The sequence below is a fragment of the Perna viridis genome, chromosome 10, assembly GCF_037379345.1.
Source record: "Perna viridis isolate PV_CMFRI_1.1 ecotype Kerala chromosome 10, ASM3737934v1, whole genome shotgun sequence".
NCBI lineage: Eukaryota > Metazoa > Mollusca > Bivalvia > Mytilida > Mytilidae > Perna > Perna viridis.
Window position 1 is genome coordinate 10,816,853 of NC_142454.1, and position 16,630 is coordinate 10,833,482.

At 32.5% G+C, this 16,630-nt stretch overlaps 1 protein-coding gene and 1 long non-coding RNA gene across 9 annotated transcripts in view; one reads left to right on the forward strand and one right to left on the reverse strand.

Annotated features, from left to right (window-relative positions):
* The window catches only part of LOC148604501 (uncharacterized), a 26,511-nt gene extending 15,653 nt beyond the window's left edge, over positions 1 to 10,858 (reverse strand). Inside the window, exons 1-4 of one of the 7 annotated variants that reach the window (XM_088550956.1) lie at positions 10,780 to 10,858; positions 6,691 to 6,725; positions 6,123 to 6,306; positions 865 to 1,278 (exon numbers count right to left, since the gene is read on the reverse strand). In XM_088550956.1, the coding sequence (XP_088407082.1) occupies positions 865 to 1,278; positions 6,123 to 6,306; positions 6,691 to 6,708 (616 nt within the window). In that variant the 5' untranslated portion in view covers positions 6,709 to 6,725; positions 10,780 to 10,858. The other 6 variants (XM_088550957.1, XM_088550954.1, XM_088550955.1 and 3 more) reach the window with 6 other exon arrangements.
* Positions 9,683 to 16,509, forward strand: LOC148604502 (uncharacterized). 2 transcript variants are annotated; one of them, XR_015916214.1, is made up of 4 exons: positions 9,683 to 10,101; positions 10,800 to 10,913; positions 13,910 to 14,022; positions 16,440 to 16,509. It is a non-coding gene; the product is annotated as an uncharacterized LOC148604502 (long non-coding RNA). The 2 variants fall into 2 exon arrangements; XR_015916213.1 differs by lacking the exon at positions 13,910 to 14,022.
* Positions 16,510 to 16,630: the final 121 nt, after the last annotated feature.

Below are 16,630 nucleotides of genomic sequence, written 5' to 3' on the forward strand. Positions count from 1 at the left end.
TTTTCCCGCCAAGTATATCCCCCATTGAAAGATTTTTCCCGTCTCACCCAATTGACTTTCTACCGAACTTGGCATTCTCTTCCCGCAATGAAATAGCACCTTTGACACTCATGATATTCACTAAGGTTCTCTATTATAATTTTTGTTCATACCGCTATCCTGAAATTCTTATTAATTTAGGTTTTCATGCAAATGTATGGATAGATAAAATTTATTTTAATCTCTACCGAAAATGGATGCGTTTGTTTTTATTTTTTGTCCAATCTTAGCACACTTCAATAATATTAATAGCTCTTTTACCATTGCCATGGCTTTGCAATTTCAAAAAATAACTTTTCATTTTGAATTTAGTTTATGCATAATTAAATGAAATGTTCTTAAACTATGTCATATTTTCGAGGTACTCGAATATCCATACGTATGTTCCGCTAAAATAAATGTTGATATTTTATATTAAAATCATTCTATCTTTTATTTGGAACTGCTGTGCTATCGCGTAAGTACGTAAAGATATATTTCATTCTTTTATAAAATCTTCATTAAAAATCTTGACCCTAGGCATTTCTTTATCGAATGATTTCTTGGAGAAATCAAGTTCAAGTTGTGTTTTGTTTTTTTGTTTTTGTTTTGTTTTTGAGAGACGTCTTATTTCCATTATCTTCAGTTTTCGAGTGTAATCTTTTTTATTTTATTCGCTACATTATGTATGTAGATCGTCTCTTTTTCATGTGGTCACGTTTAGGCCATGTTTTGGGATTTGACGTATATAAATGAAACCGCTACTGGCGTTTGGTATTTTTATCAGATACATAAATTGGAATGGTTTGATCTCGATTCGATCTAGCACTTTTTTATAACACAAACCTTGTGTGAGTATTTCTCCATGAGCACATTTCGTTTGATAACATGTACAGTCCTCTACGGAAGGAAGGCAGTAACATTTATGTTTTGGATTGTTGGCGTAGTCGTAACCTAGACGGTAGTCACAACGACACTGCTGATCTTTTTCATTATCCCCGGGATCGTGAACAACTTGTCCATCACCATTACAAAGCGACTTTTTATAAATGCAATCAGAAGTGGCATTAGTCCAAAACTTAAACGGTTGATACGTCCCTTTAGCACACTCTATTCCATGTAAATTTCCAGCAAATACTTTTCTGAGTCCTAAAATTATATATATATATATATATATATATATATATATATATATATATATATATCTCGCAGTCATTAATATCAATACGGATATGGCGACCACTATTTTTCTATCAGTACCTGTAACAATACAAATGGTAATAACAGCTAACAGCTTAAATATAAAACTGTGTAGGCTTGACAGGCAATTGATGCAAATGTTTCTTAACAAAAACATGCAATTATTGAACTAAATTTTGACCTCTTTCCCTAATATGTAGTTATAGATCCATGCATAGGGACCATTTGCGCGGGACTTATGTCAGTGACTGTACCTGTCAGTGATTATATGTGTTTTACGTTAAAACAAGTACGAACGTAAAATATTCTCGTAAAACTCATCTACGTTATATAACTGTGGTTCTGAACTTAGATATTTTCCTGGGTTGGGTAATATATTACAAAAAGAAGGTTGTACAACAGAACGTCATCTTCATAAAAAAGACAATCATAAATCAAAAGACTTGGCTAACTTGCGTCCTGAATGAAGTCGGCCTCGTAAGAATGTAGAATCAGGTCGTTTGGAGAAGGTAAATACTTTGAACCCGATTTAGCTGTTGAAAAGGTTCGTTATTTGCAGACCAATCTCCGTGACGTCGCAGAATCAAACAAGTTTTTTTAAATAATAAACCTGCCCAAAGAGAATCAAGCAAGGAAAGTATGAATATTAAAGTTAGTTATCTACTTCAGACAAAATTTTGTTAGGTTCGTATTGTATATGCACAAAAAACCTGAAAATATGTAAGACGATAATAGTGAACCAACATGAATACTTATAAGATGTCAACAAAAGAAAAATGGTATAAAATCCAAAAGAATATCTAAAAAACAGAATTGCAAACTTAGTCAATGCATGATAAAAAAAAGAAGAGGAATTTAGGGCTGCAACGCAAGGTGTATTGTATGGAAAGCGTTCATTACTAATTTGATACACGTGTCGTGTAGCATACATTGGTGCAAGTACACTCTGGTTGTAATGTTTTAATTAACAAATACCTATTCCTGAACAAATAAATGTCCTCCATCCTATCAAATTTCAGCAAGAAAAGTAGTATACCAACATTTCGTGGATCGCAGAGAATTGTGATTACTCTATAAATGAAATTGTTACTTATGAAATTATTGAAATAAATCCAATTTTCATATTACAGACATTGCAGCACAAATTCCATTTATCAGGATTCTGCGGAATACAATTGAAATTAGTATTGCACAAGGTTATAATTAGAATTGCTTTCTGAATAACTTTTTACATAATTTTACCATCGAAGGTGATCTCATCAAAGTATACTTGTACATTTAATGATGCATATGGTATTTTCAAAACAGATATAAAAGATACAAGAACAGATAGGTTAGAAAATAAGTATATGTCTGAAATAGAATGGCATCAGAGCAATGGCTGACTAAAAGAGATCTCTTTTGATATAGCATACTCAAACAACACTGTGAATAAAACTTCATATATATAATAATAAATATCGTGTGTTTTCAATGATGAAACACTCACCGAGGATCATAAGAAACAAGACACTTGTAAGACACAATACTCTAATTAAACGTTTTCAGACTTGGAAAATCGTATATTGTTTTGGTATTTTGTTTTGCAATTTGTTTCACATGATCTTGTGGGTATAAAAGTTGATTTGTTGAATTGAAATATCAATTTAAATTTCTCACGTAATACACAAAGAGTGGACATACAAATGCATATTTCCAAAATAGATCGAACAAGAAAGAAACCGGTAATATGTTAAAGAGAAAAGAACCGAAGAGGAGAAAATTAATATATTGCGATCCAAAGGACCTTCAAATGAACAACGAGGTCACTTGCGCAAACAGGGGTATGCTGCATTTTCTCAACACCAGTTGACAGTGATTCAGTGAAATGGTGGCCACACTAAAAGTATTTTTTCCATAAAAATCAATGTCTTATAGGTTGCAGAAGCATGATAAAGAACATTTCATATATGTGCTTTAATAACATCTTCGACATTTTGTATTTGCATTCATTTAGAATATGATTAACAAACAAGATAGGGTGAAATCTATATCGCATACTATAGCATTACGTTATTAATAGTTTGTTCAACACATTTGTATTGAATCACAGGCATGGCAAGAAATCTTCACTTAAATTGCACATCTTCCCAGATTCATGCTTACTGGCTCCAACTCCCAATGTGTCGGATCACGCTGGCGGTGATGGTCAGGCTTACCCCTATCCCGCGAACCAAATGTCACTCCCAGTTTTTTTCTTTGAGTTCATATTGCAAGGCATCATATTTTTGTTTTCTTACCTACGGTTTTTGTATGTAATTGTATTTCATTCTTATGTTATCTATATCATGTATGTAGAATTTCTTAGTGCCAGTTTTCCTGTAAAGCTTTAATCTAAAAACTATAATTAGACAAATGACTGGTGCGTGTTGTAATACATGTTCCAGAATTGAATAAATTGCAGTATTTTGTACATGTACGTATATTTGTCTAAAATGTGTTGACAATATACATTATTACGTATCGAGCTATCTATGAATCGAAGTATTTGATAAGAATGATGATTTTCATTCAACCTACTCGCTCTAGTATACCGATATGCAGTGTATATATAAAATTATATACAAATTTTGACCTTATTTTGTTTTTTTATCCCTCCATCTTCAGGAGTAGATAGAGTGTGTCCTGCTTTTCTTTTTTTTTCTGGCCTTTACGTTGTTCTACTACAGGAGTGTTAACATAAGATTTTATACTTGGCTGTGAAGCATCAAAAGAAAAAGATTTGTCACTCTTTTTGTTTTTTTATCAGAATTATGTTCTTTGTCGCTGCAGAGTGTTAACATAAGATTTTATACTTGGCTGTGAAGCATCAAAAGAAAAAGATTTGTCACTCTTTGTTTTTTTATCAGAATTATGTTCTTTGTCGCTGCAGTTGTGTCTTGCAGACTGAGAATTTGATTTTGACTCACTACCTTTTTGATTGTTCTGTTTGTGTTGTCTCTGTTCTCTTGTTTCGATTGTGTATCCTTACCCTTATTTGATTTATTGTCACTATCTACATCCTCATTTTCAGCTTCTACCCCTTATTGTTATTGCTTATTGTTCTGCTTTTGTTGACTCTATTCCCTTTGTCCCTTGTTTGTCTCCTTCTTATATTCATTTTCACTTTCAACATCAACATTTTCATTTTTTGCATTTTCAGCATCACTTTTGTCATCAGCATCACATTCGTTCTCACTAAACATCTCAGGGTAAAGCCTTTGTGGACAGTCAATTTGTTTGTGCCCATACCTATCATAGGATTTACATTTCTAGTCATTTTCACAGTCCTTGAAGGTATATCCTGTCTCTAAACATTTGCCACATGAGATGGTATTTTGTCTGTCATCAGGTTGCCTTGAAACTAGCCCACTATATCTACCAAATTTTATAAGCTTTGGCAGAGGTTGTTCAAATTGTTTACATATTATCACTCTGTCTCCATTTTCACAGTTGGTTAGCTTTCCTTCAACTCTGATGCATTCTCTGCTGAAGGCTACAATATCTAACCCCTTCAGTTCTATAACTCTTTTCATAATACCATCATCTGCACTGAATGGCACCACTTTGACCCTGACTTTCTTGATTACCCGACCTGCAGTATTAGGGTTCAGAGGATTGTGCATTCAGGTCGTATCTATTTCTTATTTTCAAATATGGCGGTGTACAGGATTTTGATGTATCTCCATTTTCCTTCTACTTAATGCTTTATTTTCCCAATAATTATTTTAACAAATCTAGACAATGCATGGATATATCCGTATGGCATGATTTATGACCATTCGACGATATCAGATCTTGGGAAAATACTCTTGACTTTGTTTATCGGAGATACATATATATATGGTAACGTAGTCGGATTGTTCCATATGTGGTAAAGGCTTTTAAAACGTTTTGCACTTGTATTGACCGGGTCAATGATGTTCTTAATTGATTTCAGAACAAGGGATAAGAACATACATGAACCAGTGTTTTCTTCTCAAATCAGGCAACGGACAACTTATTCAAAATATTCTATCAATAGTTAGACATGAAAATCAATGAGAATGAAAAGGCTTTATCTGCAATACAGTGGGTACATCTATGGAAAGACTGGATTTTGAATAGAATAATATTGGAATAGAACATATTCAACAGTCTTATTTAAAAAGGGGAGATACAGTGGTTTCTGGTACACATTTAACTACAATGTAATAGTGTAGTGACATTTCCTTTAAGTATATACGAACATTAATTGAGAAAGCTAATTAAGATTTGCAATAAATCTGAGTTAAATGCTAACATCCAAAGTTAAAAGTTAAAACATGCAACATTAAGAACGAAGAACACAAAATATTTAAATGATGACCAAGTGCTTTCAATCAAATCGAGGGAATATTGAAGTGTAAGCATTCGTCTCGTACGTTTAGTTACTTTTCTAGAAACAACCGCATAAATCTTCATGTAATTTAGGTTATTGAACGTGATTAAAAGTTAAAACATTGCCAAACTGATTCATGTAGTTGGGTTAAAATTGTACGAATGCATTCACTTTTAAAGCAAGCTTCATTTTGTTTATTGATTCTCCTGGTCCTCGTTTGTAAAGTTTATATTGGTACTTATTTTACATACGTACAGGACCGTATATCATAATGACTATCATAACAGAGGTCCATCAATTGTTTTTGGGGAAACTCTGTATCGCTGAAAACATTAACTGAACATCAGGATCAATCGGATTTAATCATTTGATATTTGACTTTTCAATGTTCTGTAAACAGATGACTTGTATATCTTTGCTTTTAATGCAATTCGAAAGTTTCTTCTCATTACCAAAATATTATGTGTTCATGTCCACACGACACTTATATAGAGTTTATCTATTATTATGCTTTGATTGTATATACCTTTAATTTCCACAGATGGATATTTCATGCACTTTTCTATGTAATTTTTGGTATCCAAATCTAGAAGGCAATGGTACGAAGGGTGTGTTTTGTTACAATACGCAGTGGATCTAAATGACCATTGTTCCGTTGATGGGCATTGGAACGATAACTGACTCTCAACAGTTGGTAGGATGCAACATACCTGTCAATCGATAATTTAATTATAAACAAAGACTTATACATGCCCGAATTTAATACGTTTTATATGCGATTAATTGTTTACTGTGCTGATGTGACTGCTGATTGACCAATTTTTTACGCAATTATTATGCAAATGCTCTTTATTTTCATCCTGAAATGCAAGATGGTGATTTAGCGTGCTGTAAAACCCAGATTTAACCCACTATTTCGACTGAAATGCCTGTACCACGTCAGGACAACTGTGGTACAAGTTGCTCCGGTGGTATCTATTTTGTCAGATTTATTTTGGACTTGACTTGATTATAGGTCTGATTAGTGTTCGGTAATTTTGTTGTTTTTCTTATTCAATAAAGGTACGAACTATTCGAAATGGTTGTCTACTTACTACGATCAAAACTTTCATCTTATATCGCTTTATACCTGAAATATAAACAAAAAACGATACGACATTACTAACATCCCATCCTAAGAAAAGTAGTTTACAGTAAAAACATTTTAGTTTTTTTAGTGAAGATACCTTTCCATCTTAATATCATTGTTATGTAAGCCTACATCATTCTGATCCTAAAAAGGCGTGTCTTTGGTAAAAGCTAAATTTATTTGTTTTTAGTTAGGTTTTCCTCAATGTGCTCGTTCTGTGTGTTTTGAAGTAGATGAATACATTTAACGATTGGTATAATTACCAATAGTACTCCTAACCAATGTTAAGGTTTTGTCAAAAGCAGAAGATTCCAAACAGGTTTTTTTGGAAACAAAAATAGAAGTTTAAACAAAAGCCCTTAAATTTTAAAAGTTAAAATAAGAATGTTTCCAAGACAGTGATTGACAATCGTGATGTTTTAAGAAGAATGAATATATTGTTAATTTATTGTGTCACCGTAAAATTGACAAACTAAAAATGCCAACATAAGAGCCCAGGTTTTAAAGAGTTTGGAATAGTTGTGATATAAAAGAGTTATCAAGGGAAACAAGATTTTCGCGGAAATTATGATAATTATAATTAATCCTATGCAGGGATAACAGAAGCACGCATGACAGAAAAATCAAAAACAAAAAACAAAAAAACAACATAAAAAAATGTGCAAAAATAAAAAAACGCAAAAGTAAATGAGCAACTCGGATTACACTTTAAACTGGGAACATGGACCAAGTCCACAGGTAGCGTAACCTCCGAGTTGCTCATATAAGTCAAGTCCCGGGGTAGATGAAAAAAGAAAAGAAAAACTATGACACGGTGCAATAATCGGTTTCCTTGGTGCAGATGGATGCAGCGCAACGAAGAACGGGTTCATGATGACGATTATAAAATTGCAGTAGTGATGACATCAATCTTTTAGCAACATAATCCTGTTCCAAAGTCAAGCACAGTACAAAATATCTGCGAAACTACGATTGTCTAAAGATAATACATCATCGATATAAATGAAACTGACTGGCTAAACAATATTTATAATTTTTAACAAATCAGCCATGAAGTCAGCTTCATAAAAGTGAATTAATGGGTAAGCAAGTAGAGAAGCACAGTTTGGTCGACCATTTGTAGAAAAATGCGTCCAACACACTGTACAGATATGCTGTCCTGTCGATAAAAAAATCTTGGTTTGAAAACATCTTTTTAGTTATAAACATATCTGTATTTAGATGTACCGTCTTTTCTGGAGTAACAACAATGTGCAATGTTTTGAGTGGGTATATTAACTGAGTATGGGGCTCACGTGGTTATGTGAATGGAAAACATGAATTGATTCGTTTGTATAATGTATACTTACGTTTATTTCATTAACAAGAAGCGGAGATTAGTTCGTTTCATTAACATTTTTATACTCTTCATTTGTTATTTTAAGAAGAACATAACAATAGGATAATTAATTGGATGGAGTAAATAACCCAAATATGATCACCAGTTAATTCTTACTGCGTTCTTGGCATGAGTGATCACTTTTTGGTTATTCACGAGAACCAATTGATTATCCTATTCATTGTATAGATTTCCTCGATTATTCGTTGTTATGTTCAACATAAATTTCAAATTTTGTGAACAGCGGATTGATTTCAAAGTTGTGACGTTTTGGTGGGAGAAAATCCGAGATTGAAATTATCGATTTTATTTCACAGTGTGAATTCTCGAAATTTATTTCACTGGGAACATTCGATAAAACACTGCTATATATATAATGATTGCTAATACAAGGTATAAGAGTTTATTGACCAGTTTTTATAAACTTGTAAATTTTAATGACAATTTCCTGATTAAAAATATCTATCTCGCGAAGTGATTATCAATATTTCCGCCAATTGAAAAATATCAGAAATCTTTACAAGACATAAAATCGCAGTAGTACAAACATATCGGCAATAACCACTTGTTTTATTATGTTATTGACTTTTGGTAACAATGTCAACACTGCAAACATATTGATATTGCACCGACGGTTTTCCCCTTACTTGTTATCAACAGATCAATCATCAAGTATTAATGGTATTGCTTTCTTATTAAATGATGATAATCAAAATATCTTTGTTCTTATTGTTTGTTTGTTGTTTGTTTGTCTTAGTGTAACATATCTTATGTGACAGACGGCGTTGAAACGTCCAATTATTTGTGTTTGATCCTTTTGATGTTATATTTACAATGTCCACACCCATGACACAAGTCATAGGGCGAAGTTTTCCCTTTTGCTTTTGTTTTGTTTGTTTGTTTATTTGTTTTTTTTTTCACAAATGTTAATCTAAATTAAGGACGCATTATTGCATATCCTTTGTAATTGGTAACCGCTTCGACAGATTGCTTTAATGGTTTTTAGCAAGAGTTTATGACATATATTATCTAAATGTTTATAATAATTTCTTTCGCTACACAAATTGGAGGAGGTGTTATTATTAGAATTGTAATACGGTTGATCTTATCTTAGGTCTACTTTCGATTTTGTTACGTTTGGAAAGGGTGAGTCATTTATGATGTTCAATTGTCAGTTTTCATAGGTAAAACGTGACTTGATTTAAATTAATGGTATTAATTATATAAAAAAAGGTTCATTTGAAAACCTTAACCCTTGCATTATTATAGTTATATATTCATGTAATATTTTGTAAGCAGGGGTGGATCCTGGATTTGAGTTGGGGGGGGGGACGGGGTTAAATTGCCGTGCCAAGAAAGGCGAACAATATTATTGGGTGAAACCTGTGGTGATTTTTTTTCTTACCGATTTATGGGGGGCGCACGCCCGGTACGCCAGTCCTTGGATCCGCGCATGGTAAGATAGCAATAGAAGTCGGTTAAGACTACATATTTTATGTGAAAACTCCAATATATTCTGTAATGTGCAGCTGCAAAGGAAAAACAACAAGTCTTAACAATGAAAGTTCTTAAACACATCATTGATGACTCACCATCACGGGATATCCTATACCATCGCATTTACCTGCCATCAATATATTATACATCTATAAATAGCTATATTTAAATCTAAACATTTACATTGCTCATTATATATGTGTTCCTTGTGCATTTATGGGGGAGTATTATATTAATTTGGACAGAAAAATAAATAATACAAAAATAAACAAAGTACAAAAATGAAACCTACGTTTATTTGCTATATGTATTTATTCTTACTCGTAACGGAAAAACTGCGATACCATCGGCAGTCTGTGAGTGTCTTCACAGATCTGTCAGGTGAACGTAACAAAGTTTAAGACTACATCCGCCGTCAAGACATAGTTTATTAGTGTCATGAAGACAACGTAATCATATCATATCATGACGAATTCGTCTTGAGTCAAAGAGTTCGAAAAGGTAAAGTTACATTTTACAATAGCATTATTTACTTGAGCACACATGTATAAATGACACACGTGGACCAGACACATGGTGACACAATTTTATTATTATCATTATTATTATTATTATTATTAGACACAACTTGTATAGCTTAACATATTAATATAGGATTGAACAGCTATTTTCTGTCGTTCATGCATGTATGAACGGATCTCTCCACTCCCAAACATTACATGAACTGTCGGTCGTAGGGCGACCGTGTAATGTTTGGGAGTTGAAAGATACATGCATGACCGACCGAAAATAGCTATTCAATCCTAATAATTCTATCCGACAGTCAAAGTTACCCTCTGAGAGCCTCAGTCGGTTATATTGATACACTGTGTTTATGTTTACGCTTAAATACACACACACATTCCATTGCACACGTATGGGAGCGCGGACGAATATATACACATAATCGGCTGCACAACGACAGTGAACGAAGTGATAGTTGGTATTGAAAAATACGAGATGTAAACAATTCAACAGGAATTTAATTGTTAAGGAAATACAACAAGATAGAAAGACAATTAAAACCAGATGTTTATCAATCAGACTCACTTATAAGTTTCTTTCCCCGAGCGGAAAATTTACTCTCTGTAAACAAACTTGACCGGTAAAATCAATGTGCATGTAATAAACTATTCTTACGGCTATATTATGCCTTTCAGTTTGTTGCCGCACTCTTTCGAACTACAAGTCCGCCATATTGATTTCTAGTTTACTGGCGTTCATGCATGTATGAACTTTCTGGCAACGACGTTCTCGACCAATCAAAAACGGCTGTAAGCATGAAGAATCTTATGATTAGAATTAAAAACATATGAAATTCATTTGCAATATATCAATATATAAAAATAAATAGCATATTTATAACAATTTTGTGCTTAATTGCATACATAAAATTATTAAGCGGATAAACATTGAAAAAAAATCAAAAGAAAAGCCATAATAAATAAAATCAATACTTGAGTCCAAAAAAAAAATTAGTAAAATATTTCAAAATGGATGGGATATTTCCAACATGTCAATGAAAATGACGTTAATTAAAATGCAGAGAAATTCAAACAAATTTAAAATGATTGAAAACATTGAGTTAGATTTATATTTGACGAAATGTAAAGAAGGCATGAATTATAATATATGAAATCATCAATAAAAAGTGAGGCTAAATAAAAGCTTAAATTATTAAATTAAATGCTTACACAATATATATATATATATATATATATATATGATCTTGAACTTTGTGAGTTTTATGCTCTTTAAGTTTTGTGAGTTTTATTCTCATATAGTTTTATGAGTTTTATGCTGAGGAAGGATATCTGTTACCCGAAATATTCAATTTAAATTTTATCATCTTCTGGTGATGTTAAACATATTAAGACTTGTTATGTTGCGCATCGGTTTTAACGATCCATCACCCCGTAAGAGTGATTGTTGACTATTATTTAGACGATTATAAATATGTATATATATATTGATCTACAAAATGTATAAAATATTAAAATAATCAATTAGACATGATACATAAAATTCTTAGGAATAAGGATTAGGAAAGTTCATTTAAGGGCAACAAGTAAATATAAGTAAAAAGTAAATGTCTAAAAAGCGAGTTTAAACAGGTGAGGTTTAAGGGCATTCAGTAGGTAGATTTTTTCAGATAGTTGCTGTTGATTTATCGAATCGCCTCTCACCGTAAGTTTGTGTTCGAACTTTTGGAACTTGCAGAGGGTTACCATTATCTGAACGAAAAGATCTAGAGGGAAATAGTTCTTGGAGGTACGCTTGTGCTGTTCCATGGAATGTATAAAGTAAAATTTTGTTCCGACAGCGATACTGTATTAGTAATCACTGAGGAGTTATTAGTAGAGGTGTGATATGATCCTGTTTTAGCTATTGTAACAAGTCTTGCTGTCAAATTTTGAACACGCTGGGGGTTTGCTATTTAATTTTTTGTTGACAAATACGACGATCATACTTCATGCAATTGAACAACTTTCACCCGCAGTGTTTTTAATTTCTCCAATCGTAGTCAAATAGCATCTTGTATGATTTGTTACCCACGAAAATCTAACAAAAGCATCGGTCGATAAAGCCAATGTTGTTATTAGACTGGGGACACTATATTGCCTAATGTCGATTCTTTAGTTCAAACAATCGCGTAAGCAACATACGATTGGGAGTGGTTAGTTCTAATAAATACACATACTGAATTAATTTAGGTAAATTGTTTTTGCGATTCGAATACATATTTTACGTAAGTAAGTACAGCTCTACCTTAAAATCAGGCAGAGGATGATAAAAGGTGATCCATGCATTTTTTAATCTGAAATGGTTTTATTGTAGGTCTCATGGAAACTGTATTAGGAAATAAACGTGCTAATAAAAGTAGTCAGCTAGAGGTATTTGAACTGAAAAGTACGGGAAAATGTCCCGCCAGAATTTTTAGATTATAACCGGTCAAAAAGTAATTCTAGATATATAGGAAACCCAAGTAGTTTTTGATTGGAAATTCTTCAGTAGGCTTCTTCGAAATTGTATTTAAAAATAAATGTGCAAATGAAAATAAAATTCCCCATTGGAGATAATACCAGTTAGAGTTTGCTTATGTTCTATTTTATAAAAAGTACAGGTAAACTCCATATCACAATTGACTCGATTTGCTCGTACTTGTAACATTGTTTTGGATTTTAATTAAAGGAGAATTTAAGGACAATTCCTTCGCTGTACCTGAATGTATTGTAGCTTTGGGGCCACCTGAAGCCTGCCTTGTGGTGCGAGGATTTTCTCGTCGTTCTTTGAAGATCAATTGGTGCTCTTCTACTGGCATTAGTCATCCCAATAGGGTTGTTGTCTATTTGACATATTCACCAAATGCATATTTTTTTGCGTTGAATTTGAAAAAATATAATATACAATAGAAAAGAAAGTGGAATCGGGTAATATACCAGAGAGACAACATATCTTCCAAACAGTGATTGAAATAGCTAAAGGCAATCATGAAGGATGTTGAATACCCACCACCCAATCAACTAACCTATTGTATAAGAGATATACCGGTTACTCTGTTAAACAATTGAAATGCGTCCTTAATAGTGTATATAATGTTTAGCTGTATTAGCATGAATTATTCAATATCTTGTCATATACAACACAACTGAACTACAAGTTGCCAATTTATGATAGTAATGCCTATCGTATTTGTCTTATTACAGATAAGATAATTCAAATAGGTTGATTACAATTTATTTCTGGTGTAAACCGTTTGTCCCTAAAGAAAATTTAATATGTGTTGAGTGTTTTTTCATCTTTATCGTGGAATATAAAAAGCAGACGTTTGAATTTATTTCTTTAAGATGCACGATTAATTTTCACTCTGTCTGTACCTGAGTTAAGGAATGTTGAATAATTAGTCAAACATCTAATATGACTATTTAATTACTTAAAAAAAAACTGCTCGTCCATCCCGCCATTGTTTCCTCAGGTAAAATATATACCACACAAGAATCTGACGCATGTAAAACATAGTATATAGCATGCGTTTAACAAAATTAGATGTTTGTGAACAGATTGATCAATCAAGCTTGTTCTGGAATAGTTTAAAATGTTCCAAATAAGTCATAAAACAATACATAACAATACGATAATAAATCCATGTGTAAATTGTACGTACGTGTATAAAGAGGCATCTCTATATTTTGTTTAGTTTTTGTCTTGTTTTTACTATTCATTTTGAATAGCCTTTATTATAAATCACGCCAAACAAATGCATTTTTAGTTTAGACGGCAAACCTTGATATCGTTAAGTTGAAAACAAGGCAATATATTGTACAGCTGATTCTTGGACTTGATTGTACAGTGCAATGTAGATGTGGATTGATCCAGATACAGGTATATGTTCATACCACCTCTCGACTTATTATAGAATTAATGCGGTGTTATATCACTTTATTGGAATGTGCCCATTATCCAGAATTATGTAAAATTTGTCTCTTTAAGCTTAGACATTTCTCAGCAAAATTTGGTCTCATCTTTTGTCGCATCCCCTCCCTAACAATCTGCAGGATTGTTATGAAACTTTATAGAATGTAAGATTACCATATAAGGGTGTACATTTTGTCGGGAATTTATGTTTTTGGCAAAAAGTGCAAAAAATGACGCCTGTTGGAGTCAAGCATTTTTAGCTTAACTTGGTCATATGTGTTGTCCGTAACTTCTCAACAACTTGTAGGATAATCATGAAACTTAATGGGGGACTTAATTACCATATTAGGATGTGCATATCGTCAAGAATGTATATTTGGAGTAAATTGCAGTTAAATTCTGTCATTGTGTTGTCAAAATATGCTACTGATTTTGGTTTGGTGTTTCAGAAGTTGCAGCAACATTGTGTATCAAAAGTGCTTAGTTAATCCCCATGAAAATATTGTGTCCAATATTAATCGTGTGTGTTTACATTGGACTTTAATGTACAGGGTTCAATAGACTGAGAGGGGTATTAGTGCCGTTGGGGGCAATGTCTAGTTAACATATGGAATATTTCATTTAAGAATTATAACAAACATGTATAATGATATTTTTTTACTAAAACCTTTTTCTTTCTATTCCGATCTAATTTTGATTCATTTAACATTTGTAATTGGTATTTTGCTATCTTTAATTTAATGAGTCCAATACCTCGAATTTCATTTTGCATTTCGATTCGAACATTATATAACTAATATTATTACATCCTGTAATATTAACAAGCTCGCAATTTTATTACTACTATTATTTCTCTGACTTTGATAAATCGTATACTTACCGAAAAAATTGCTGCTGGAAAATCATAGTGAATCAGAAAGACTTACTCATCATTCTATATCTCCCTGCTCGTTTTCACTCTTTTAACTGGACCATTTTGTAAAACGTTTTTACGGATTTTACACGGCCTGACCACAACAGAATTTCACTACATGACTCCAAACATATTATTAAATACAAAAATATCGACCATGTTAATTTTGCAAAATCTAGTATTTTGTACAGGATGTGCAAGGTGTTATCTCTCATTAGCAGCATCAGAACTAAATACAAAGAAAGCATTTTATGCAAAAAACAAAAACAAAAACAAAACAAAAACAAAAACAAAAACAAAACAAAAACAAACACGAAATACTCAAAAGCAAAATTATCGAAATTACAGAAGCAAACAAAAAGGTCGTAACATGAACTGATCACCGCTACTACAATAATGGCGACACAATCATTTGTTGCTGTTCAACACTTTATTTAAATCCAAATCTAAAGTCCGGGTCATTTACTTTTGTTTCTATGTGCATGTTATTTTGGTTCTTTGTTGTGTGTATATTATCCTGGTTCCCGGGACTACGTTCCAGGTATTAGCTACGAGCAATACACTCTCACGAGGTCCCGGTACGGGGTTATTTCAAATTTTCCAAATAGACCCGAAGTCATTGCTGGAAGTGCGCTTCTGGCACATAAAATTCCAGATTTTTCGAGTTAGATAATAGAAAATTTGAAAATGAAATTGCACATTTATGAAATTATGTATTGTAAGTCGGAAATTATTCAATTTGAGGCATACACGCCATAATATGCACCCCATTTGATCTAGTCTAAGGTCAGTAAGGTAGTGCCCGACTTGGTCTTAAAATTAATTTCGGGGTTTTTCTGATTGTAAAACAGTGACCCTATTCCAGAATTTATTGGGTGAATCTACAAACCCCATGGTAGAAAAATGGGTAAATGATTAATATGCAAAATGTCACCAATGTTTTAGATATTTTTTTTCTTATATTTCAATTAATCTTAATTGTCTGCTTTAAATCAAAGAAATGACAACCACTTCCCATCATACTGCATTCAGACAAACAACTGATAATGCAACACTTTCATAACATACCCATGACCATGCATGTACATTAGACAGCAAGTGCCCCACAAGGCCATGCAAGTTATTTCAGTGATAGGGAAAAGTAATGAAACGGCCCATTAAAGTTACTGGATTTTACTTAAAATGTAAATGAATGGCACATTAACATCTTGAATAATTGTAGTAAATCCTGAAAGTGGCCCATTTAAAGAAAAATCTTTCCCAATCACTTTTATTTGTGAATATACTTGTAGCTACAGGAAGAAAACTGTATTCATCACATATAATTGATTTGTACAAAATCAACTAACAATTTATTATCAGGACATTATCAATGAGCTGTACAATTTATATTAGCTGTAGTGTACATTTCTTTGATTGAAATTTGTTTATATTTGAAAACATGTTACAACATTTTTTGTATTATTTACAGCCTTTATCTACCCACAGTGGTAAAAGAGAAAGAGAAATTAATTCTCCAGGTCCTGTTCCTACAAAGAAGTCTAAGGTACAGTTTGTAGAAATGAATGAACTCAGTTGTAATAATGTAAAATAGATGACACTGACACAATTATCATTACCCTGCAACACTTAAGTATTTTGTAATTCTCATTAAAAGTTGAG